The sequence below is a fragment of the Maylandia zebra genome, linkage group LG20 (genome assembly GCF_041146795.1).
Source record: "Maylandia zebra isolate NMK-2024a linkage group LG20, Mzebra_GT3a, whole genome shotgun sequence".
NCBI lineage: Eukaryota > Metazoa > Chordata > Actinopteri > Cichliformes > Cichlidae > Maylandia > Maylandia zebra.
Genome location: NC_135186.1, coordinates 36,914,037 through 36,940,812, shown reverse-complemented (window position 1 = coordinate 36,940,812; position 26,776 = coordinate 36,914,037). Strand labels below are relative to the sequence as shown.

At 43.9% G+C, this 26,776-nt stretch overlaps 1 protein-coding gene and 1 long non-coding RNA gene across 8 annotated transcripts in view; one reads left to right on the top strand and one right to left on the bottom strand.

The window, feature by feature from the left end:
- LOC101464467 (IQ motif and SEC7 domain-containing protein 1) overlaps window positions 1-26,776 on the top strand; it is a 179,572-nt gene that overhangs the window by 144,957 nt on the left and 7,839 nt on the right. For 6 of the 7 annotated variants that reach the window (XM_076878324.1, XM_076878323.1, XM_076878321.1 and 3 more), the window contains 14 exons: window positions 233-401; window positions 941-1,108; window positions 1,715-2,086; window positions 3,871-4,469; window positions 5,638-6,549; window positions 7,635-7,793; window positions 8,585-8,707; window positions 8,800-8,966; window positions 9,611-9,750; window positions 11,309-11,434; window positions 13,281-13,380; window positions 20,384-20,545; window positions 21,959-22,186; window positions 26,076-26,125. In XM_076878324.1, the coding sequence (XP_076734439.1) occupies window positions 233-401; window positions 941-1,108; window positions 1,715-2,086; window positions 3,871-4,469; window positions 5,638-6,549; window positions 7,635-7,793; window positions 8,585-8,707; window positions 8,800-8,966; window positions 9,611-9,750; window positions 11,309-11,434; window positions 13,281-13,380; window positions 20,384-20,545; window positions 21,959-22,186; window positions 26,076-26,125 (3,475 nt within the window). The remainder of the gene's footprint in view (window positions 1-232; window positions 402-940; window positions 1,109-1,714; window positions 2,087-3,870; window positions 4,470-5,637; window positions 6,550-7,634; window positions 7,794-8,584; window positions 8,708-8,799; window positions 8,967-9,610; window positions 9,751-11,308; window positions 11,435-13,280; window positions 13,381-20,383; window positions 20,546-21,958; window positions 22,187-26,075; window positions 26,126-26,776) is intronic. The other variant, XM_076878325.1, reaches the window with a different exon arrangement.
- Window positions 23,138-25,517, bottom strand: LOC106675493 (uncharacterized). Its single transcript, XR_001341949.4, has 3 exons — window positions 25,278-25,517; window positions 24,733-24,825; window positions 23,138-24,443 (listed from the first exon to the last, which is right to left on the bottom strand). It is a non-coding gene; the product is annotated as an uncharacterized LOC106675493 (long non-coding RNA).

Below are 26,776 nucleotides of genomic sequence, written 5' to 3'. Positions count from 1 at the left end.
AGATTTCCTTTCTTCTTTTCCTTTTCTTTAAGTCCATTCTTCTGCCTTCTTGCCGTCCTGATTCTGTTCTCAGTTGTTTGGATCAAGTTTCCTCCTCCTTCTCTGTATCCCACAGCTTCTCTCCCACCTTCTGTTTCATTATTTCAGCGTGATTTCACCTGAAATCAGCAGCATCTGCAGATGGATAACCCGTCCTCTCGTTCTCCTCGTGTTTTTGTCTCTTTCCTCGCAGTGTGGAGGGCGACTCTCAGTGTCCAGAGGCACTCACCTTTTCTGATTCATCCTTTGGCCATCCACCTCCCTTCCATCGCTATAGCAACAGCCCCCTCTCCAGCCCCTGTGACCCCTACGGCTCTCCCTCCTCCGGTGGGCCCCTGGGAGCCTCCCACACACATACACAGGTACCGACCCTAAAACACATGCACCGTCTATCTGCAGCTACTAAAGGTGTCTGAAGTTTATTCTGAAGCTTATGAAAGGAGGTGTCGCCTTCAGCCACATTTGTAAAAATCCTAATCCCCTCTGTGAAGAGCTCGGTGGCCCCGTTCTGCTGTAGTGGGACATTTAAGGTGGAAGGGCTCGCTTCAAATGAACACAAAGTTGATCTAAACCAGCAAACATGGTTGAAACAGCAGCGATATCTCGTGGGTCACCGGGGCAGGGGAACAGATGTTGATGCTGTATGACAGAGGTCAAACCGTGGATCAAATTATTCCAATGAATAAATTACACACATTGATCTCTTTTTTTAATCCAACGTTCGGCTGAGAGCTTATTAAACTAAACCATTTACTTTTTTTTTGTTGACCAAATTAACAGTCTGACAGTAAAACCTGTATCAGTGGATTATGTGTACTGTCTCCCTGAAGTTACCCTGAATAAATAAAAGCAGAAGTAAATCAAATCTGATTACATGTCTTCTCATCATGTCCTCTTCCAGGGCAGCTCACCCATCTCGCCCCCCAGCCCAGCGAGCCTCGCCTGGGCTCAGCGCAGCCGACACCAGCCAGCCAGCCTGGCGCTCCGCAAGCAAGAGGAGGAGGAGAGCAAACGCTGCAAGGCTCTATCTGACAGCTATGAGCTCTCTACAGACCTCCAGGACAAGAAGGTACAATGCCACAACAAGTCGGCCTCATAAGTAACACCTCTAAAAACACCACTGGAGTGGTTCCTGTGAGAGGTTTTCCATGTAATCGCCTCCATTACAAAGCAGCCTTTTCAATCACCCGCAGGGTAGAGGACACATCAGGACACCTTTATTTTCTGCCCTTCCTTTTATCCGTAATGCACACAGAGGCAGAGACACAGCAACGTGGAGCATGGACCAATAAGGAGGTTTACATAGGGAAGAGAAAAATTAGTGAAATAATATGTATTTACTTTCAAATGAAGCAAAAGTAAAGGTATATAGTTAGAAATGTTAGCAGCTAAGGAGCAGAGCTGCCTTTGGAGGCACGAGGCGTCATTTAACAAACCTCCTTATTGGTCCGTGCTCCTTTTGTTTCCACTGCAGTTTAGGAACCGTCAGATGTGCCGAGCGGTGTAATAATTTTCGGTTTACTCACTAAAAACACAAAACTACACACATCGTAACACGCAACATCACAAAGGTTCGCTGAAAGTTTCTGCTGTTTTGTTTCATGTTTCCTGTAAATGCAAAGATCGTTTCTGCTCTTCCCTCTCTGTTTGGTTGCGTGATCGTACGGCCTGATAGGTGGAGATGCTTGAGAGGAAGTACGGGGGCCCGTTCGTGTCCCGGCGGGCAGCGAAGACGATCCAGACGGCGTTCAGGCAGTATCGCATGAACAAGAACTTTGAGAGGCTTCGCAGCTCCGCCTCAGAGAGCAGGATGACCCGCCGCATCATCCTGTCCAACATGAGGATGCAGGTACACACACTCTCACACACACTTGTAAAAAAGCACATAATGAAACACACCAGGTTCTGCTCGGTTTGTTCTAATGATGCGTTGTTTCTTCGATGGCTGCAGTACTCATTTGATGAGCGTCAACCACAGGGTCAGGGACCGCCAGGTCAGCAGGGCTCAGAGGACGCCGAAGATGTGGACGACTCCTTCTCTAAGCAGGTAGAGATGTTTGAGCATCTTCAACAGTCATGAAAAATGTTTAAAGAACACGGTCTGAAGTACACATGTGCAAAACGTGCACAGCATTATTACAATAAAGGAATATAATTATAATTCATTCATAAAAGAGTTTGTTGATACATAGTAATTATTATTCCTCAGGCAAAAAAGGATGTGGGGGTATTGTTATTACCCCACCAAGCTGCAAGGATGGGTGGATGGATGGGCGGGGGCTGCGTGGACAGAGCGGGGGGGGGCTGCAACGTAAAACGAGGCAACTTAGAATCTTCAAATTGATGCCATAGGTGTAGCTACTAAAACTCTTAGACGAGTTCAGATCTAAGTAACCTTGGCCTACCTGAGTTCAGAGGTCAAATCTTCTGAAAATCTTGTGAATGAAATAACTTGACAACGAGGTGACGTAGGATTTTGAAATTGATGCCATAGGTGTGTCTGCTTGGTGAAGTTTATCGAGTAAAACACCTTCATGAACCTAAAGAAGTCCAGTTGCTTCTTTTTAAGTCCTCAAAAGGTCTGAGTTATAGCTCAGGACCATCCGACCTTTTAAAAGTAATATGTAAAGTTTCAAAAGTAATCTCAGACTTGCTGCTGATCAATGAAAATAAACTCATTTTGTCATAATCTGTACATTTTTTAGTTCACACATAATACTATCTAGATTATTAAAGTCTTTGAGTCTTTGAGATTCTCCAAAGCTGAAACAAAACTGCTCAGTTTGGTTTATAAAGCTACTAAATCAGAGGTTGCCAGTAAATACAATAGGAATCTGGGGAAGCTTTATTTTCAGCAGTTAACCTCTAGAAGTGTTTGAATATTATGAGTTTAAAAGGGAGAAAATCTCTGCTAAATGCTGGATGGTCTTAAAAGAGTCGCGATTATTGGAAAATGAATTGGCCCAGACAAGGATCCCTGTGGAGCCCCACAAACAAGCTTTCAACTACAGGACTGTTAGCAGCTGCTGTCCCAGCTGTCAGGGCAGCAATTAACACTGAAACAGTCACTGAAGTGCAGGTTTGGAAGTAAATGTTCATTGATTGGGGCCAATGGATGCTGAGGAATCTCCGTCCTCTGAGACAGGAGATGTGTTTCAAAGTTTTAGAAAATGCTAATAGGCAGACCTTAACATATTTGTATGCGTAGATGTTTCAAATTAAAAGCCCGCAGGATTGTGCAGGAGCTGTTACCTTGAGCCTAAAACCGAACAAATAAATATCCGCGTAGGATTGGTGGAGTCATTCTTTTCCTGATAAGCAGAAAAGTAATCGTTTTAATCCTTTCCTAACCAGAAACGATTTTCTGTTTTTGCCCCTTTCCTGACTCATCTTCCATTTTTGTGCCTCCGAGTACTCATGTCATTTGCAAACATGATTTTATCCTTTTTTATGCAAATGACACACACAGATGTATATTATATTAAAAACTAACAAAGAAGTCAGCCTAACTCAGATGATATCTTGTATATCTGTTATAAAGTGCTGGATGTCCCAGAGTTTCCTGAAGCTAAATGAAAATGAATCAGAAGTGATTAGAGCGGATCCCCGGGAGTCTCTTCCCATCCTGCGGCAGATTCTTGGCCGTCTCTCAGCAAAGGTCAAACAAACAGAAAGAAACATGAGTGCAGATTTCCACAGCCGTCTTTCTCCTGACAGGAGTTGTGCAGCGATTTTCTTCTTCTGACCTTCTCATCGTCAGCTCGGGATATTTTTTCTCTTTATATTTTCTCTGTATTTTCTGTGTCGTGACGTTACGTTCGTGCACTGCAGGTTAAGTCCTTGGCAGACTCCATGGACGACTCCCTCACCTGCCAGTCCGGCCGTGAAGACTCACAGGAAGCGGGAGGAGATGGAGAGGAGGACGATGACGAGGACGAAGAGGAGGGCGATGAGGAGGAAGAAGAGGAGGAGGAAGAAGGGGAAGAGGACGAGGAGGAAGACGAGGAGGAAGACTACAGACAGTGTGCGTGGCGCAACAGCACGACATCTTCCCGACGTGCTGCGGGCCGGACGGGGGGAGGAGGGGGGAGGGCGGGGGCAGGAGGAGGTGCCTCCATGCATGAGGACAGCACCGCTACCTCCTTCAGTGATGTCACCCTGTACATGGATGAAGGCTGCCTCCCCTCCTCGCCGCTGTCCCGTCCCGCCTCCAGCTCTGATACAGAGTACTGGGGAGGAGGGGGAGGAGGAAGTGCAGGGGGGAGAGAAGACAGCAGGGAGACGGAGGGAGGCAGCAACACGAGCCGGAGGAGCAGCACCCCCTGCACAGAGTGTCGGGGCGAGTACAGAGGCAGGGGTGGAGGAGGAGGACATCTCCCCGTCCTGACCATCGAACCGCCCAGCGACAGCTCAGTGGACATGAGCGACAGGTCAGCAGCACTTAAACGTCTCGTTTCACTTTCTGGATGAACTCGTTCAGAATCTGCATGAAAACAGACGCAGACGCGAGCGTCCTCACCAGGGGGCGCTGTAGGACAAGGCCGCATGCACGGTCAAAACACAAAATTCCTGCAAGACGTTTGAAATTAGTCAATACTTCACATGAACACATGAAGTCCATATTTAAAAGATGAGCTTCCAGCTCGTCACTGTTGACCCTTAGAAACACTGCAGGAACTTTAATGAATGATTCAGTGTAGAGCTGGGCGATATGAGATTGTTTATCACGATATGTTTTTTTTCATTTCAGGCGATAACGATATCTATCACGATATCAGCCAAATAACTATATTTGTAAGATTTAAATGTGCCGTTGCTCACAAGTAAAATGTGAAATAATCAGCAGCTTGTTTTGATTTAAATATTTATTTCCCATAATAAGTTCAACAGGGTAGATGTACTTAAGGAACATGAGACTTTTTCAGATAAATAAAGGCAAATATTGCAAACTACACAAAAGGCAATTATTAATTCTAAAAATAAAATAAATCATCTGTTTTCTCTTCGGTCACGCTCTCGGTTGATTTTTCTCTGGTCGGAACACTCATTTCCTCCATTACCCGGGCGGCACGGCGGCTGGCGGCTTCCCAAACAAATACACATGTGCGGCTTGGCACTTGTGCTGTACGTAACAAGTCACGTGACGTGACGCTGCAGCTGGGATTGGTTCGGCTCTGCGCTACTTAATTTGGATTGGCTGTTCTTTTTTATGTTTTTTAAGAGAACAAGAGCGGTGAGGCCTATCGCAATAGTTAAATTTTTCTATCGAGAAAAAGTTATTTCGCAATACATATCGTTCTCGTTCTATCGCCCAGCTCTACTTCACCGTCAAGCCTGGAAGCTACGTTCACCTTTTAAAGGAGGTCTAAATGAAAGTGAGACTTTATTAAAGTGCCTGAACCCTGCTGTGTTTCTAATGTAGTGATTTTACTCATATGTTTATAGGCTCAACCTCTAGTTTTACTTTATATAACAGCCTGTATTTTTCCATTCCACATCCTTACAATCCTCCGTCAGTATGATTACCGCTTTGCTCCATTAGAATCAGGTGACTAGAAGATGTGCAGTCATAATTCATTGTATCGTTCCCATCTTCAGGTCAGAGCGAGGGTCTATCGGACGCCTGGTGTACGAACAGGAGCCGTCAGGAGTCGAGCGGGGAGGAAGTGGGGAGAGGGATAGGAGGGGGGGAGGAGTGGAAGGTGAAAGCGGAGAAGATGAGCGAGGAGGAGGAGGCGGAGGAAGCAGCGAAGCCGAATCTCCGCAGGGAACCATCAAACACAAACCCAACGGCCGCTCGGTCGCCACGGCGCAGGGACAGACTCGCAGCCCCTCCAACGTCCCCCTGCCGATGCCTTCGGCCCGCACCCTGCCCTCGCACCCGCTCCCTCACCCACTCCAGCACCCCCACCCTCACCCTTCACCCATCCCCCACCTCCCCACCATCCTCGACCACCACCCTCAGTACACCCAGCATCACATGATGCACATGCACCACGGACACGGCGGCAGCCCTTACATGCAGCACGCTCACCACTTCGCCCAGCACCACTACCACCACCTGCACCATCAACACCACCACCTCCCTCACGCTTACCCCGAACCCCCTTCTTCCCCGCTGCCATCTCCCGTACCGCCCCTCACACCTCTCTCCCCCCTGCCACCGCTGACGCCCTCGCCGCTGTCCTCGTCCTCCTCTGCGCTCCAAAGCATGGAGGCGCAGCAGCACCACGCTCACCACCCCCACCTCCACCACCACCACCTGCTCTGCTCTGATGGAGACAACGAGAGCGTCAACTCCACCACCACCAACTCCAACGATGACACAACGGTCAACAACTGCAGCTCCGGCTCCTCGTCCCGCGACAGCCTCCGGGAGCCAATCGGAGGAGCTGCGCTGGGAAAGCAGACCTATCAAAGGGAGAGCCGTCATAGCTGGGACTCACCTGCGTTCAACAACGACGTGGTGCAGCGGCGGCAGTACCGCATTGGACTCAACTTATTCAACAAGTAAGAACGTCTGCAAACATAATCCAGAAGACTCAGAGCAATAATCGGCCTCCTGTGAGTTCAAAGAATCCAGGCATAAGTCAGATCAGTAACACCTGATGTCAGACACAAAAGTACAACATGGAGGAAACTGTCTGCTCATACTGCAGCAAACAGAACAACATATGTAACCCAGCCCCAGTGTGCAATCAGGGCTGCTTAGTGTCAGACCATCTCTTCTTCGTCTGACAACAGTTCAGAGCCTTCTTGGTTGTGTCCTTATTTCTGAGCAGGGGGGTGGAGAGATAAGCACCCACACTGTTAGCAGCAGTGTCATTCAATTTAATTTTATTTCTACAGCTCCAAATCACAATAACAGTCGCCTCAAGGAGCTTTATATTGTACAGTAGATCCTACAATAATAGATACAGAGAAAAACCCAACAATCATATGACCCCCTATGAGCAAGCACTTTGGCGACAGTGGGAAGGAAAAACTCCCTTTTAACAGGAAGAAACCTCCAGCAGAACCAGGCTCAGGGAGGGGCGGGGCCATCTGCTGGGATTGGTTGGGGTGAGAGAAGGAGGACAGGATAAAGACATGCTGTGGAAGAGAGACAGAGGTTAATAACAGATATGATTCAATGCAGAGAGGTCTGTTAACACATAGTGAGCTTGGAACTTCCTCAGAGTGTCTGGACGACGCTCTGAGGAAGTTAGTGAGTCGTGTTGTTAGAATGTTTCATTCAGCATTAATGATGCCTTCATAGACGTTTAAGTTACCCGTACTGTTGTTGATAACAAGTTAGATGTTAGCTTTAAATGTTAGATCGTGTGGAGGGGCTGAAGAGAGCACTGCCATCCAGTGTTGGTTTTTAACCTGGTCCCATGTGTACAGAGAATTCTCTGGACTCTCTGAATGTTTTACTGAAATTAAGTTTCTAAGTTTAGAGGAGTTTTTTTTATGTATCAGAATTTTAAAAAGCCAAAATATTAGACTTCTCAGCAGCGTAGAACGGAGCAACCAATAAAAACAAGACAACCAATAAAAAGAATTTCAGTCCCAGAGCAAACAACTTAAGAGGCCGTGTTTCCTCTGGTCTACAGGAAGCCAGAGAAGGGGATCCAGTACCTGATCGAGAGGGGGTTTGTGTCAGACACGCCAGTGGGCATCGCCCGCTTCATCCTGGAGAGGAAAGGCCTGAGCAGGCAGATGATCGGAGAGTTTCTGGGAAGCCGGCAGCAGTTCAACAAAGACGTCCTTGAGTGAGTGCAAATGTTAAAGTCCTTTCAGTGAATGTTTTACTGTGGACAGGTGTCTGCGTTTATGTGGTTACAAGGTAGGCTTGTCCTAACTGAGCGATAATTATTGAAAACAGTGAAAGTTTAGCTTTGACTGGGCTGAAAGACATACCTTCACAGGGTGGTGAAGCAGAAAGAAAGCTGCAGTCTATCTAAAGCCAGGGAGGAAAGCTGGCAGTGAATGTGTTTATCATTAACAGCACAGAAAGATCTGACTGTAATTAAAGTATCCAGTGACTTAAGTCTGCTTTTACAGATCGTTTCAGCTGCAGCTCTCACAGTCTGAGAGAAATGACTGAGAACATGAACAAAGCCTGTAATACATCACTGTGTTGAATCATATCATCCCATCCAATAAATTCATCCATGCACGGATTTGTATTTTTTATTGATATTTACTGAGAAAGACGACTTTAGATAACCTCTAACTCTTCAGGACATCCTGCTACCTCGGGGGGATCTTCTGGAAATGCTGACACTGTTTTCCAGAGAACTGGTGGGTCAATAGGCAGTGGTTTCATATCTTATCTTAAACATACCATGCTCTGCACCAGGTAAGGCGGTATGAGCGGTGATGTACCTCAGAGAATCATTAACTACCTTCATAGTATTGAAACACAGCCTTAAACCTGAAGGGACCACATTAAACCCCGACTCCTGCTTCACAGGCCTCTGAGCTGTCAGGAGTAGGTGAAGACGAGGCTTAAGGAATGCGTTTGTGGATAATGATCAGCGTTTTCTGTCTCTTTCTTTAGCTGTGTCCTGGATGAGATGGATTTCTCAGGGATGGATCTGGACGACGCTCTGAGGAAGTTCCAAGCTCAGATCAAAGTTCAGGGTGAAGCCCAGCGGGTGGAGCGGCTGGTGGAGGCCTTCAGGTATTAAACGGCGTCGCGGAGGGTTTGATCAAATATCAAAGAGCTGAGTCGTCTGTGCAGTTTGTGATGCTCCCCTTTCTCTCGCTCTGCAGTCAGCGATACTGCGTTTGTAACCCGGTGCTGATCCGGCAGTTCCAGAATCCAGACACCATCTTTATCCTGGCCTTTGCCATCATCCTCCTCAACACAGACATGTACAGCCCCAACGTGAAGCCGGAGAGGAAGATGAAGCTCGAGGACTTCATCAAGAACCTGCGTGGTCCGTATAGCAGCGCCCCCATAATCAGTCTGAAACGATGCAGGGCTGTAAAATGTTAAAATCAGTGTTTGAGTCTGAGAGCAGCAGAAATGCTGCAGGCTGTCGTCATGTAAAACCTCATAAACCTGCAACAAATAAATGGTAAAACTACAGTTTAGGAAAGAGGCTGAAACCTCTTGACCTCCTCCTGGTGTGGACAATGTCCGCTCCATGTTAAAGGATTTTTTATCCGCTTGAAGCATTATTTAACCGTTAGCATGTGGCTAAAACAACACAGCAGTTTGCTGTTCATTCTCATGTCATTTAACTGATGAGATCCAGAATGAAACACTCGGTGCAGCACTGCAGTGTGCTCTGAAGCTAAGAGTGAAACTTTGCTGGTGTTTGTGCTGTTTCTGTCTGTGACTCATCAATTTAGCCAAAACGCTTAACGTCAGATTTTTAGAGAATGACACATTTTTGTCTGACGACAGCTGGAACAAATCTGACTAAGCATGGCACAGACAGTCACTGAGATCACAGTCGCAGACAGCAGCCAGCCATGTGGATGAACTGAGGAAAGGAAGCACCGGATGATAAAACAGGAGTAAACATTGTGCCTGCACAAAAGATACATGTCAAACTCTTACCTGTGATCCCAACAGGTGTCGATAATGGTCAAGACATTCCCCGGGACCTGCTGGTGGCGATCTATGGAAGAATCCAGAAGTGGGAGCTTAGGACAAACGATGACCACGTGTCCCAGGTCCAGGCGGTGGAGAGGATGGTGGTCGGCAAGAAACCCGTAAGACGCTCTTACACCCCGAGATGAAAATATCTGTTACACTGCACAAAGGTTCCAGGTGGATGCTTTTAAAAATAGCATCATGATGGGTTTTTATTTATAACTTAACTTTATAGCAACAGCAAAGCTTTTGATTTAGCCAAAATCCAAATCCACGCATTTATCACATCCAGACTGGACTACTGTAACTCCCTCTACTTGGGCCTCCAACATTCGTCTCTTTACCGGCTTCAGGTAGTTCAGAATGCAGCTGCGCATCTCTTGACAGGTACAAGAATCTATGAACACATCACTCCAATTTTAGCCAACTTACACTGGCTCCCTGTTAAATATCGTATCGATTTTAAAATTCTTTTGTTCACTTTTAATATTCTAAATAATTTAGCGCCCAGCTATCTTTCCGAACTCCTCCACTTGTACAATCACAATAGAGCACAAAGATCGTCCAATCAGATGCTCCTAGCTCAACCCAGGTCTCGACTGAAGTCGAGAGGTGACCGGGCCTTTGCAACCGTAGCACCTGGAATAACCTCCCTGTTCATGTTCGTACCGCCGAGTCTATTCAGTCTTTTAAATCACATGGATGGATGGATTCAAATTCAAAATTTATTTGTATAGCACATTTGAAAACAGAACTGACCAAAGTGCTTTACAATCGGTAGAGATGGATGGACGGATGGATGGATGGATGGATGGGTGGATGGATGGATGGATGGATGGACGGACGGATGGATGGATGGATGGACGGATGGACGGGTGGATGGATGGATGGATGGATGGACGGACGGATGGATGGATGGACGGGTGGATGGATGGATGGATGGATGGATGGACGGACGGATGGATGGACGGGTGGGTGGGTGGGTGGATGGATGGATGGATGGACGGACGGATGGACGGATGGATGGATGGATGGATGGATGGATGGATGGATGGATGGATGGGTGGGTGGGTGGGTGGATGGATGGATGGATGGACGGACGGATGGACGGGTGGATGGATGGATGGATGGATGGATGGATGGATGGATGGATGGACGGGTGGATGGATGGATGGATGGATCCTTTGCATGTGTTTGAACAGGTTTCATGGATTTCATCGCTGTAGGATTTCAGTATCAGTTTCAGCTTGATACTTTAATGTAATTAGATGTAATTACTGTTATCATTACAACACTATAGCTATAAATAACTAAAGTGGCATCAATAATGACTTTTTAAGTAACAGGATAAAACTGTGTATGTTCCACCATCCGTAGTCTTGAGTTATCACTCAGTCCACTGACAATGTGACTCTGCAGGTCCCACATCAGTGTCAGGAATGTTATCTGTGTTATGCACGAGAATATAGTTGATTTTATGTTGCAGGGACATAACTCTGCTCACACAGTCATTCAGTCACATTTCAGAGATCAAAAATCCGACATGCTTTAACATAAATCATTGCATTTAACTACAATTATGGTCTTTTTTTATCCCTGCCTCTTTTTTAGTACATAATAACCTTTTGATACAGGGCAGGTCACAGAAGTGTGTGTCTGTCTGTGTGTGTGTTGCAGGTGCTGTCGCTGCCTCATCGCAGGTTGGTGTGCTGCTGTCAGCTGTTCGAGGTTCCCGATCCAAACAGAGCTCAGAGGAGCGGCGTCCACCAGAGAGAAGTCTTCCTGTTCAACGACCTGCTTATGGTAAACGATGCACTCTGTGTGTGACATGTGCTTTTGCTTCTCACAGGGATATAAAGTCACCAGAACAACTCACTTAAATCTAAACCAAGGTTAGGTTTCAGTTTGCATTGCGCTTCTGGTCCGTCAGCTGTGGATTTAGTGGAAAACAGAGTCATTTAGTGTGACTTTGCAGAGTGTGTGTTTGGTTATTGCACCATTTAAGGACCAGTGTGACCACCGATTCTTGCACAACCTTAAGATTCACTCACATGTGAGATAAAAGGATTTTTGCATCACTGGAGCACCATTTTATCCCATAATGCCCTGCTCATGTTTAAGCAGTGCTCCAGAAATGTCAGGAAGTCTGACAGCGCGACTTTATGAGAAAAGACCAAAAAAACCAGGATTTGTCAGCGAGTTTTACCCATCGGGTCTCATGTTTCTCCACTGAGACTTTACGTTTCTGGTTTTCTCCGCTGTTTTCGTCATGCATGCTTCAACAACCTGCTCAGCAGCAAACTGCAGAGTTTAGAGTCGAGTGAGCGAGTGCAGCTGAACTGGAGAGAGTGGAGACCAAACTGCAGCTAAGGAGACGCTCAGTATTTGGCTCAAATTCTCAGTTTTCTGGTCAGATGCTGCTTGATTTTTGCTGTTATGTTTTTAGGCAGTGCTGCTAAGATTTAGTAGCTGAAGCAAAATCAGTAAGAAGTCCAGGGCCCTTTCTCAATTCTCAAGTACGCGAGTCCGGACTTGCTGAGAACGCGAGCACGGACAATTGGAAGACCAGCGTACTTGATGATGTCACAGGTCCGGAGTTTTTACTGCCGTCCCCTCTTAATTTAACTGTGAGTAATATGTTATGAAGCTGAACTTTAATCACAGCCCAATTTAATCGTGACTTATATATCATGTTTAACCTCAGCAGTGAAATCTCTATTAATAAAAATAGTGTACATGTATGTCTTAATAAAAACAAGAACGCTTAGAACGCTTTTATTTTTATTGTAGTGGACACTCAATACAATAGACAGCTGCTGGGGTTTGTTTAACCTGAGTAGCGAAAAGACCGCGGGGGGGGGGGGGGGGGGGGGGGGGGGTTGGAAACAATGTGCCGGGAGTCCTCGACCTCGCTGTCTGCTATGGAGCTGGCGGGTCACGGATGTCTCCGAAAACATCGGAGCGCGTTTGGAAATATATGATATCTTGATAAATCGAGCAGATATTTGAAGTTTACACGCTTGAAAATAACTTAAAAGTTTATTTTGTGACCCAGAAAGAGTAATATTTAAACGTTTTTAGCCCCGCTCGTCCGCCATTGCCGCGTTTGAGTTTTGGACGAAATGCATTCTGGGATATTTAGCTGTACTAAGTCCACACAAGTCACCACCGATGCATGCTCGATAAAACGGGCGGAGAACACATCCGGGACTTTTTCGCGTTCTCGGCTTGATGCGTACTTCGAATTGGAACAGTACTTGGTCTCCGACTGATGCCGTATCACGAGTACACGAGAACACAAGTACGCACATTGAGACAGGCCCCAGGTTTATCAGCTGGGAGAGCTTGGTTTAGATTTCGACCTTTGACCTTCGTTTTTCTCCACTCGCTGATTCGTTTAGTCTTCACTCGCTGGTTATGGTTTGAACTCTCTGAGGGAAGACAGTGTTTTGTGTCTGCAGTCACCAGGAGCTTCCCACGGAGAGATTTTAATTATATTCTCTTTTCACTTGTTTCTTTTTTAAACTTTTTTACAGATGCACATCTGCTTGTTTTCGACACAGTACCTGTCGGTGTTTTGGTGTTTGTGTGTATTTTCACGCAGGACTTCTTTACCTTCTTTTCCCTTATTTTAATTCCTCCTCCTCAGGTGACAAAGATCTTCCAAAAGAAGAAGACTTCTGTGACGTACAGCTTCAGACAATCGTTTCCTCTGGTCGACATGCAGGTCCACACTTTCCAAAACACCTGTAAGTACTGCTCTCTGCTGCCTCCTCTCATCCATCTTCCTCCGCCTCTCTCGTTTTAGTCTCTATGTCTCCTTTTCTTTTTTGTACTTGCTTGACTCTATTTTTACCCAGCAGTCAGCAGGCGCACTGAAAACAGTCACACATGCATGAAACACATGGTGCTGTAAATATATGAATACCCTGATTGCTGCACACGTGTTGTCTGTATGGATTTGCCAGCTCACTTCTCAGGGCTTTGCTCGATTTAAGGATATTTCCAAGCATATTTTTGACATCCCACTGAAAAAGATGCTGCTGTTGTCGAGCTACTCAAATACTTTGTTCTTTATGAGAAACTCTGAATCTGAACATGCTGAATCTCTGTAGAATTACAACGGTTTAATTTACAAGTCCTGCAACTTCCTGCTAATTTTGTGGCAGCTTTTCACATAATTGCAGGTCTCTTTCCAAGAACGTCCTACGTAATTTGGTATCGCTGATTGCAGGGGAAATGGAGAAAGTGTTAGTTGCTTCAGTAAGCAAATACCTCCTAGTTAACTTCATGTTTTAAGAAATAAAAATAAAAGTTATGAATATGGGAACTGAAAACGTTAAAAAATGTGGAAAGTCTAAACTAATGTGCCTCCATTTCCTTATATTGGAGGTATCAGCTACAGTAAAATACCAGCTGAGTTCAAAATGAAGCTTTCTTGATTTCTTTGATCATAATGTCAGACTCTCCGTCCATGCTAACGGACGAGGCTACACGGCTGCAGGTTGTCATTGTGTTATCGCTGTACTCATGGCAGAATGTAAAGGAGGTTCACAGAGGTTTAACAGATGCAGAGTTAGTACTCAAGGGCTGTACAGCTGCTGTGTGTACAGTCTGAGGGGACGGAAAGCTGCAGCGTAGCTACGTGTAGCGATCTGGTAACAGCATATCCACAAGGAGGGTTTAAGGAGACGAGACGTCACCCTGCGAGGTGCCTGTGTCACTCAGCATGTCTGCGATGCTTCAAATAAAAACCGTCCCAAATGTCGGAGTCACGGGAATTCATCAGGATCCGTCTTTAACATTATCACAATACATCTGGTGTCTGTTGGGGCATTTCACAAGTGTTGAACCAACCAGCCACAAATGCCGTCTTTAGGTTACATCTCTCTCATCCTTTGGACTTGTGAAGGTGAGTTTTTGCAGTTTGGTGCCATAAAACATCCAGACACAGCCGTCAGGTGGGTAATACATATTATACATGTCAGCGAGTCGAAAAAGGGGAAACATTAAATACATTAACTTACCTGAAAGTTAATAATGGCTTAGATATGGCAGTCAAAACACAAAAGAACATGTTCTTATTTCTTATGCATTCAGTGGGTTAATAATTAAAACTGCAGCTCCTTTGTAAAAGCTTGACCAACATTTACACGACAGGCTGTGTTTTTCACGTCACGTGCCTTCGTTTGGTACGAGCAGGACACTTTCTCTTGGATTTCATATAAAAAACAAAAATTGGAGGTTCTGTCCTAGTTGGAAATATTCTCAACAATCTGTTAATAATCACTTGGCAAAAGATTATTTTACTTCCTTTTCCAATTACAATGATCTGCCAGCCGTTTCTTTAAAAGACAGACACCGTCAGTCAGCACAGCACCAACAACACAAGCCGTGTTTGAAAGGAACGGTGGAAGCACATCACAGGATTTCCTAAATATACGTCTGTCAACCTGAAAACGAGGCTGCTTGACAACGTTTCTCAAAACATTTTTCAATAACAACGTTAACACAGTCCTATAGAGTTATGTTTGTTTGTGTGTGTGGGCGTGTGTGGTTTCCAAGCCTCTGCTTCTTCAGCAGAGATGAATTGGCTCTCAGCTCCACGCAGCAGATTGGAGTTGGAGGTGTTTCAAATCTGCCTGAGCGCCTGTTAACAGGATCTCTCACTCAGAGAGAGAGTTCGGCTCTGAAATTACATACCCACCCCTTTCTCTCAAAGAGCCTGTATGTATAAATATGTACGTGAAACGATGCAGAACCTCCCACAAAATCTCAGCTGACACAAAACTAAAGTCTCATTTGAAGCCATTAAATGGATCTTAACAGCTAAGTGATGTAGAAGCACCTAGAAGTGCCTACACCACCACCACTGCTGGGTGCAGTTAAAAGGGCACAAATCCACACCGTGTCTCACGCGCGTGCACTGGGGTTTCCTGATGTCCTCAGATTATGGAATCAACCATGTGTCTCACACTTTTTGAACATTTTGAATCCCCAGTGCTAGCATTTTGCTACCTGCCGTGTTGTTTATTTATTTATTTATTGTTGGAGCCGGCAGTTTTCATCTTCGAATTAAAAGTGTGCAAACAGTAAACGAGCTAATAGGTGACACTGTAAGCCGTATTATTTGTAAGAAAACTACATTAAACTATTTTCCAGAGGAGACCAACTGCACGAAGATGGACGGAAAGGTTCATGACAGTGAGGAAGTCTGTCAGTGTAAGCTGCTGCACCCATAACTCCAGTAACCAGATATCCGAGTTATAAAAAGTAACCCACCTCACAGCTTTTTGTGTCAGGCTTTAAATGTCTTTCTTTCTTTCTTTGTATAAGGTTGGACATTTTACAGTGTTTGGATGTATTCAGCCCCAGAGGTGTCCAGCTGCACACCGAGCATCCTTTGGTGACTCTCTCTGTTGTACAGGCTGCTACAGTATTGGTCTGAGGGACAGTAGTCCTGTTTTACAGAGAACACTGTAACATAAATCACAGCCATAACAGCTAAACCACTGTGGTCAGTCTCTTATTTCTGCTTTCAGTCAGTAGTTATGATTAGACAGTAAAAAACACTCGATTTGGTCAAGAAAAGATTGTTTGGATTAAAATGTGCCACTTTACGACATTAACCCTGTTTGACAGAGGTGGCCAAAATAAACACTCATATAAAAGTGCAGGTACTTGTCCTGACAAATATTCTGATGAAGGTTGAAGTACTGATTCAACTTTTTTACTGAACTACATGAGAAAAAGTACAGATGCTGAACTGTAATCAGAGTACAAAAGGAAACGAGTAAAGTACTCTTCAAAGGGCATCTAACCAACTGATTTCAGCAACATCCAAACAGATATTACACAGACTCTCGTGGCTTTTATTCCACTCTGTTTTGTCCCGTTTTCCTCCATCACCCCCAACTGTCACAGATGGCTGCCAAAGGTTTCTTTCTGTCAAAAGGGAGTTTTTCCTTTCTATTGTCATCAAGTGCTTGCTCATCTGATTGCTGGGGTTTTCTCTGTGCTAATGTTGGGTCTTTACATACAATATGAAGCACCTTGAGGCGTCTATTTGTTTTGATTAGGGTAAGCATCAACATCTTAAATTTAATTGAACTTTGTGCTGTCAGCTGTGGTGTTCATGTCACTGACCATGAACACCACAGCTGCTCTGCACCAGTCCCACAGAGTGCATTACTAAACATTACCACAGTACCACCAACCGGTATAGTTAACCTGCCTAGCAATTTCATGCAACATCTAAATAAACAAAATATTAGTGTACTTTAATTTCATACCCCAGCATCACATTTGCTCAAAGACGCTAAAATAAATGAGGTCCATAACATGTAAGCTTTAACTATCCAGTCTGTCAAATGTCACTGAGCAGTCCTTCCTCAGCAGCATTAGAAGATAACTCATGCTAATGCATACCGATTGGTCCATTAAGGATTTACAAAAGGAGACGGCTGTTGTACCTTGTTAAAAATAAAAAATCTAACGAGACAGTGGGAGTGTCTGTGAAACCACAGCAGAAACATTTGTGTATAAGAAGCAGCTGCTGGTGGTGGTTGAAGGTGATGCTCTGAGGAGGCTGTATGCCTCACATCATGGAGGCTTTACCGTGGCTGTTGCCATGACGTCATCAGAAGAAAAAAAAGATTACCCCCCCCAAAATGCCATTGTGTATCCCACAGCTCCACAGAGCTTCATTCGCTCTCGGGAGCATTCCTGATATAATAGAAATCCTCCTGTGTTGCTTGGGTAAAATCAGACTGCGCCTCTGCACAGCTCACGATTATGCAATCTCCTGTCATTCCTGACACAAGTGTGCATGTTTTCCAAGACTCTACTTCTTCAGAGATGAATTGGCTCTCAGTTGCATGCAGCAGATTGGAGCTGTTGGCGTTTCAGATCTGCCTGAGCACCTGTTAACAGGAAGCCTCGCTCAGAGAGAGAGTTCAGCTCCCAAATTCAGAAAGAGGTTGTTTATTATGTAGCAGAGCCGCCCACAAACTCGTGGCTTACCTAACAGGGACATTACATACCTGTAGGGAGCCATAAGATTATCTCTGAGACTGTGCCGGCACACATGGATGAAGCCTGCTCCACACACTCACATTAACTCTGAAACAACCTCTGCAGAGTCACAGGTTTAGCCGCATTCTCAATGCTCGGCTTTCTCATCTCTTCTGCTCTCACCTGGCAGTGGTGTGGGTCTTTGCAGTGTGTTTCTTGTGGCAGACCACTGTGATGTGTCCGGCAGTGCTACTAATCATGGCACAAACAGCCATTTGTATGGTTCACAGAGTTAAAGGAGCTCTTTACACAGACAAATATTTGTGATCATGTGAGACATTTGCTTTCAAACCTGTGGTCAGCATTATGTTAGAGTCTATTTGAATCTTTTCCTTAACTTAACCAACTGTTCCATACCAGAGATGTGAAGAATAGAGTTCCAGGGTTTTCATTTTCTTTAGCTTCTGTTTTTATTTCGTTTTAATTCAGTTTAGGTTTCAGAGTGAAAGGTTCTTTAACAACAACAAGCTATCAGTTTAAAGCCGTACTAGACAAGAAGAATATCCAGGGGGAGTAATCAAACCAAAGCTGTAAGAAAGCTGATGATTCTTGGTTTGCTCTCACATCATATTTCCAGCCATAAAGCAGGACTGGACAGTCTCATGAGCTGCTGTGATGAACATTAAGGTAACTGATTCACAGCCATGACATCCTAGTCTCAATAAACACATGATATAAAGATTTCCTATTTTTATTTCTCAGCATCATCATGGCTAAAACTAAACTTTGGCAGCCTTCTGAAAAAGAAAGAAGACTGTTGGCTGTAGGTTTCGTGAGACAGAGATGATAATATTTTGAGCTGTCTTCTGTTCCTTACGCTGTATTTGACTGGATTGCATCACATTACATTGTGTCACGTATATGTCGGTTGTTCCAGTGTCGCCTCAGAGCTCGTTCACTTGGTGCTTTTTGTTGCTGACAGTTCTGGTTCTCCAGTTGGAGCTAAATGGGTCTTGGGCGCTGATGACTGAGACCAGGACAGATTGTCCCATGTGATTCATCAGCACAGTCATGCATCAGCCGCGTGGGTGCGTGTGTTTGTGTGTGCGCACGTCGCGTGGGAGGCAGGTAGGAAGGTTTGTGTGTGCGTGTACACAAATCTTATTTTCTCAATCAGATTAATGCCGCCCGTGAGGAGGGGTGAGGCTCAGAGATCAGCACACTGTTTTCTGATGAAATTGAAATAACACAGATTGCTCCAAATACCAATTCATTATTTTCAAAGTACAGGCTGTTAAATTACTTCAGTTTCATTACTGAACAAAGGGTCTGTACAACTGTCAATCCAAGCAGATAAAACAATACAACATAAAACGCGCTTTAATGCATACAGTTGCTGCACATCTGCAAGCCACTTTGGAACCCACCTCCACCCCAGCTCCTCCTTTTAATGCATGTCTGCCTCCGGCTTTCCATCCATACACGTTGAGGCGTACATTACATCTGTTTGATTTGCAGAGCTTGGAGATGTGAGGAAGGATTTGAGGGAAGGAAATCAGTGCAAAACGAGCCCTTTAAAAAAATTGAATGGATCCATCCTTCTGGATGTCCCTTAGATTAGACTCCCACTATGAACTCCTCTTTCAGGGAGCGTTACTGTGCTCTTCATCAGAGTTATATTCCTATTCTCAGCTCTGCAGGGAAACCTTATTTATGTTATACTGCAGCCACTGAGTTCTGTTCACAGCAGGCCATGTAACCTGCCTCTCCACTGTGTCTCCAAAAAATATCCACATCCAAAAAAACAAGAAAAGACACTCTGCTCCCCCTGAAGCACGCGGGCGTGCAGCAGCGTCTTTCTTGCCTCCACGATCATCACTTCAGATTTGAGTTGCAGGTATTTTCTTTTTCATTTGAATCACTCTCTCTTTTACATATTTTGACCATTTATCAACACCAGAAAAAAAATATCACAAAAAAACGTGACAAAGAGGCAGTCTGAACCCCAAACAGGTTACTGACAGTTTATTAGACACGGCAAGGAAGCTGACAAAGAGCCTGTGAGGAGCTGGGCTGGTGTTAGCTTAGCAGAGAAAATACCAAGGAGCTAGAAATGGAGGGTGGAAAACTGGGAGTTAGGCTTGGATTTGTAAGTGAGAGCCTGAGACTGAGACCAAAGCTGGGGCTCGGGTTAGAATGAAGCAGGGAAGAGCATCGAAAGGACAAAGCAGGTCTGGAAACTGGAGGTGGGTGAACCAAAAGAAGTGCAGACAAAGGGAAACATGAGCGATTAAACAGAATTCTCAGGAGCAGAGATAACAACAGACGGCTGAACCAGGACTGACTGCTGATGCAGAGATGACATTGTGCTGGTGAGCTGGGCTGAAACAGCTGCAGCTGGTGGCACTCCGTCCCAGCTCCAGGGTACGCACCACCAATCATGTAATCAAACATAAAGGAGGAGAGCGAAAATAGAGGGCGTGGCAAAGTGTCCTCTTTAAATACTTTGAGACCATTTGAGCTACACTAGCATGACGCAAATCTAACCGGATGTTGCTGACAGGTGCGCCAAATGCTAACAATCATCTAGTGGCTGGTGTTTGCAAAATTTGGGGGTCCTTTTACTTTTTAGGAAACTATTATAGTTCAAGTTAATCAACAATCATCTTTCTAACCCCCAACCCTCCAGAGATCAGAGGACTAATGAGGTTGAATGTCTTTGTGTTGTGTTTCACTCAGATTATCCTCACGGTATCCGGCTGACGTCCGCGAACCCCGGAGGAGAGAGGAAGGTTCTGATCGTCTTCAACGCTCCGAGCCAGCAGGACCGGGCACGCTTCACCTCTGACCTCCGAGAGAGCATCGCAGAGGTCCAGGAAATGGAGAAGTACAGGGTGGAGTGTAAGTGTTCCTGTCACAGCAGTGGGAGGCTCAGTGGGACCTTAAATGAAGGATAATTACACAAAGCAGTACTGAAACCAGCAGTGGACACAAAGGTTGTGGTGGACGTGGTTGTAGCTGTTAGCGGTGATCGTTACAGGGACAGAACCAGATACTTTACTCTGAGCGTGTCTGCTGCACAGGTACAAATAACTATTTAATTAAAGTCGCTTCATTGGACAATTTTTTTTTTTTTTTTTTTTTAAATAACCATTTTTCTGCACCTCATCTGGGCTCTGCTCACAGGCTTTAGACAAACCTTGGCCAATCACAGGTGTTTTCATACACAGCGGAGGAGTTCCAGTAGAGCTTTGAGTCTGGAGAGCGGGGTTTCACATGAGCTGATTTGGAGTATGCACTGTGGGCGGGGCTTAGGACAGGGTGTGCCGTTGGAGGAAGACTATTTTCAGAATCTGTTTTCTCATTTCTTTTCTCTTCTGGATTTGTGCTCACTGCAGCTAATAATACATCAATTGTTATACCATTAGAGTTCAGGCCGGTTGCCAGCAGTCACGGTACATGAAGAACTTCCCACACACAGACTTCACTTTGGCAGGCTGCTCACATATATTAACAGCCAAACAATTATATCTGTCAACTCATCTTAGCATTTTAGCATCCATATGTCTGCGAGTACAACACCTCCCAGTATCAGCGTGGACCATCCTTGGGGTTTCTGAAGTTCTTTTGCTGCTGGTTTCAGCAACCAAGGAATGAGTTGCTCCCCCAGGATGAGGAAGAGCTCAAGTATCTCAATCTTGTTCACTACTGAGAGAGGAAGGGAGCAGGAAATTGACAAATTGATTGGTGTGGTGTCTGCAGCGATGCTGTACCTGCCTGTTGTGGTGAAGAGGTAGCTGAGCTATCGGTTTACCGATCGATCTACATTCAGACCTTCGTCTGTGGACTCAAGCTGCGGCTAGTGAGCAGAAGAATATGAGTGGCGTACTTCTGGGTTCTTAATTAGAGGCAGTGTGAGGAGCTCGGCTATTTAGGAAAGAGCTGCTCCTTCTACACATCGAATTCCTCCTCCACGCGTCCTAGGTGAGGGGTGTCAGGCATGTCCAGCTGAGAGCACTCTGGTGTCTGACAGGGAGAGCATCTCTGCTTAGGCCTGCCCACACCCCAAGATAAGGGGCAGAAAATAGATGGGTGAAATTTACTGCTGACACTGTGGCTCCAGCCTTATAATTCAGTTATTTATGTGCAAATTCAAATATTTCAGTGTTATAAATGCATTGTTTAGCCTGCATGTGTTGCCTTTCAAGCTTCCACGCCTGACTTCACCAGCAGTAGATTCCAAATCTGCAGTGAACAGCGATCCAGCGAGTTGTCGTTAATGACAGCTTTCCTGATTTTCTTTTTTCCTTTCAGCTGAGCTCGAGAAGCAGAAAGGCGTCATGCGTCCTGGCGTGTTGACAGGGGGAGGACCGGGAGGCATGGGCACTCAAGGAGGCGGGGCAAACAGCGGTGGAGGAACCTTAAAGAGTGAGGTGGTGAACGGTACCCTGGGAAGGCCGAGCCTCGACGACACGTACGCAACAGTGGACGGACTCAAGCGCACGGCACTCAGCTCGTCGCTCAGAGACCTCTCGGAGACAGGTGAGGACAGGTGTACGATGCGAGGCTCACCTTGTTCACATGTTACAGATGCACTCAAAAAAATGAAACGTTGACTTTAATTAAAATTTTGTCAACAGGTTCCACGAAATTGAATTATGTTAGTTTAAAGCAAAAATCTTTAGTTCAACTAATTTAAAAAAACTACTTAAGATTAACAAGACATATTTAAGACTAACTAAATCAAGTTATGTTGTATGAACATAGATGATATATTTTCAGGTTAGATAGTTTAGTTACTTCAACACATTTCTTATTTGTGGCAGTAAAATGTTAAATTTAAGTTAGATTAATTCAAATATTATATTTTCAGCCACCTTGTGCTTTATTAATTAGTTTTACATAAATCTATTTTGTCAACAGGTTCCACACAAATGAATTAAGTACATCCAACTTATTTTTTAAAATTTCTTTTATTGCCAACACATTCAGTGAGCATTTGTGTAAATCCAGTCCAAAATAAAACACAACAGCTCATTAGGGTTAGTAATTAACAGTATGTAGACAGATGCAACATCAAGACTTTAAATTAAATGTCTGTATCTACCAGAAATAGAAGAAGAAAAAAAAACACATTGAAGATCACATAACACATTGATAAGATGACACTTGAGTTATGCACATGTGATGCTAGTAAGGTCTGTGAGTGTTTTTTTCTTTTAGTGTCTAAAATGGATAGCAAAGTTGCTATTTGCAATGATTGCTTAGGGTCAGTCCAGTAACACAATGCCAATGAAGTGCTTTCCTTTAACAATGCAAAGTGAAGTGTCCACCTCAACAGCCACAATTAAAAAAAAATTTATGTAACAACAACAACAACAACAATAATAATAATAATAATAATAATAATAATAATAATAATAATAATAATAATAATAATAATAGTCCACTGATATTAGCAATCAAAGAAAATTACATCAACATCCCAAATAAAACTTTAACAAAACTTGCCAACATTATGGTCTAACAATAAAACAGCTTGTCAGCGTTCAGTTTTTTTGCAACAGCACAGCAGTAACCATTTAACACTCGCCACTGTCAACATTTATTTTACCAGTGTTTGGGCAAAAAACTTCAGATGTAAACATTTTAACATGGAAACAATTGTTCGTCTTTAAAAGTCCACAAAATATACATTCATCCTGCATTCCCAACTTGGATGATCTGATATCCTCGTGTTGGTGTTGTTCCCAGACCATCATGAAAATGTTGTTCCAGGTTCAACATTGCAAGTGACCAATCACATTGTTGTGACGTTATTCTTTTGCGTGCCAAGCCATTCGTGCATTTATGAAATTCCAGTGTTGCAAGGACAATATCAATTCTGCTTACTGTTTATTAAAGGGTTACGGTTAGGGTCAGGGTCAGTTGATCGGCGGACAGAGGCGGTTTCACGCAGCTTAAGTACAGTTTTTTGTTTTACGCCGGTTTTTCCCGAAGTCGCAAAAGTATGACGTCACAACATTCTGATTGGTCACTTGCAATGTTGATCCTGGAACAACATTTAGTATGATGATCTGGGAACAACACCAACACGAGGATATCAGATCAACCTCCTAACTTACCCTTATTTTTAGTATGTATTGCAATTACCTTTACAATGCACACAATGTAACACAAACTGAATATGAACATATTTCCACCTCATAACAATATGCCTTGAACGCTAATATACACACCACCCTTCAACATTTCTGGTGCAGTATCATCTCTCAATTAAATCCTTTAAATCTCAATACTTTTGATTGTCTCTTACTAGCCCCCCACAACAGTAAAATCTCTCAAATTGTAGTAGTTTACAAACTTTTCAAAATGTTCTAAATTTCTCTTAAATGTAATTTTCCCGTTATCTGTCATTTACAAATTACCATTTTATTCCCATTCAGCCTCCGAAAAACTTCTGTCCATCTGACAGAACATTCATCATCCAAATTAAAGGTTGGCTTATTCATTCAGTGTATTCTTGAGCAACTGTACCTTGGTCAAGAGTCTGCTGACATACAGATGAAGGAAGAGCTTCTGAAGTACTTCAAAGAAAGCTTTCAGTCTTGAGGTTAACTGAGATTCAGTGCATATATCCCACCCATTAAGAGTGCACATGCAGAGGCCAGGTCTTCCAGGTCATGCAGGGCACACTAGATGGTTATACCCACATCGGCTGGAGGAGTGCTGGCATCAGCTCTTTCGATGGTAAAGATAGCAAGGGTAATTTGTTCCAGCTCCCTCTGAACAGCTGTAGCTTAGACACAAAAACATAGAAAAATGGCATCCAGTTTTTAAAAAAGAAAGAAAAAGGGCCAAAGCTACCCTTTAATGACGTAAACACAATATTAGGAACATGCACCCCAGTGTGCCACTATTTCAGACTACAGATTCAACGATAAATAGAAATAGTTTGGGTATACAAGAAGATTTCCCAAAACATTTAAACAGGTTCCATGCAAATTACAACAACAACAACATGCAACAACATTAGTTATTCAAAATTTGGTTTAATACAGATAAAAAACTAAACTAAAATTACCAACCAATTATTCTTTGAAGAGGATGCTTGGGTCTTCATTCAGGTAAAAAGGTAGTGCCCTGAGGACACACTCCCTCCCCTTTTCAATACTTTCCTTCTGTAGATAGTGGCAGAGATACAGGAAGAGAAAACAGATATACTTTAGGATGACAGAAACTCACATTATACGCAAAATGAATGACATATCCACTGCACAGATAGACATGTACACAAGACCAACTAATCATCACATGGACATGAATAGTTAACCTGTTGGGCAGGGTTTCCACCACATTATATATGTCCATAATGGAGGTAAAGACAAACTAATACATCATCTTTTTTGCATTCAAAACATAACATAAAAACATTCACTTCTGGTTTAACCTAAATCAAGGGATCAGATTTTACATATGTTTAGGTAATTTAAATTTTCCAACGTTTTGAGTACCAAACTTTGTCTTGCTTAATATAAATGTAAGTGCACTGTGCAGCTACCATACACTAGCTGTTTAAATTTGAAAATGATCTTATTAGCCATAATATTTTGCTACCAACAGAATAACGCACCTGTGTGGCTGGGGCCAAAGTTTGTCTAATTTTCTTCCCTGCAACGCCTCCTTTTTTCTTGAAGACTTTTATGAGCTGGTCAGTGTATTGGTCAAGTTGTGTAAAAAGCCTTGGAACATGTGCAGCAGTAGTAATCCTCACATATTCTGCTTCCACCTGAAAATATGTCAACAAACACAACATACTGTACTGTAAATATACATACTATATGTACACATATACAAACTAAAACTAATGTAGTAAGACCTCATTAATATACACTGAACAATCCACCTCATTCATTTTTTTGAGTGTGTGTGTGTGGTTTTCGCTCTGCCTGTTCTGCGACAGAAGTTCTGCAGCTCCAGGTTTTTAGTATGATGTATCGAGTCAGAGCAAACCTGTGCTCTTATGCAACTGATGAAATCTAAAATGGTAAAATGCCTGTAAGATGGAAGTTTGATGTGATGCTGTGGTGCTCTGTCTCCCCCTGCTGGATAACTGTAGGAACTACAGCATGAAAATGCAAAAAGTTACTGTGGAAACTGTGTGGTTTACTGCTGTGATTTAATCAGCCAATACAAGTAATACAGCCTTCTGTTAATTAGCACTGATGCATAAGTATGTAAATATCAGGTTGGTCAGCCTCATTAATAAAAAGTTTGAACAGCAGGAAGAAGGTGTAGGTGATGACCATATAAGGGTATTCCCTTTTCATGACATCATACAGATCAAAGAGTGGAAAAAACTGTGTTTACACTGAGTGAAGAATGCATGTGCAACCACGTTTTAACCTGCCTCGTTCTGATTGGGTGACAGGGAAGCGGGGTCGTAGGAACAGTGTGGGGTCACTGGACAGTACCATCGAAGTAAGTTGGGCGGGACACGACTTCCCAGCATGCTGTCTGTCACACACCCTGCTGATGCATGTTTGTCTGATTCATAACTTGTGTTTGTGAAAATATTTATGCACGTATGACGTGAGCGCTGAAACATGGCTTCAATTGTATTCATGACCCTTTTTCATTTCAGAGTTTAGCCACCGTGTTAGCCTCAAAATAGGACGGGTCAGCCTTTCTCTAAAGTTCTCTTGAGCACTGAGGCCTTTTCTGTGAAATAAGTAAAACATGAAGTGAAGAATAAAATGTAAAGTAACGTAAGTGTAAAGTTGCTCCTATAAGGCATATTTGAAAATGTTTAAATAATTCAATCACTTGTTGGAATCAGTCCACCTTAGTCAGCTGATTTAAGGATGACTGACAGCTTTGTGAGCCAGAATATCATGGTCAGAGCTTCGAGTTCAGGGAGCTTCCATCCTTGGGATTACAAGACTGAAGAGAAGACGCAAAACTGCTGTTCCTCTATTGGCCACTTGAGGCTCTTTAGACGCTCGTCCCTTTGGATTTTGTTACGTCTTAACACTTCAATTATCTGGTGCATGGCTACTTTGATTGGCAGGCCTTCGTGATCTATCTTTCAGTCATCAATAATTACTTTCCTCTGTGGCAGAAAAGCAGGTT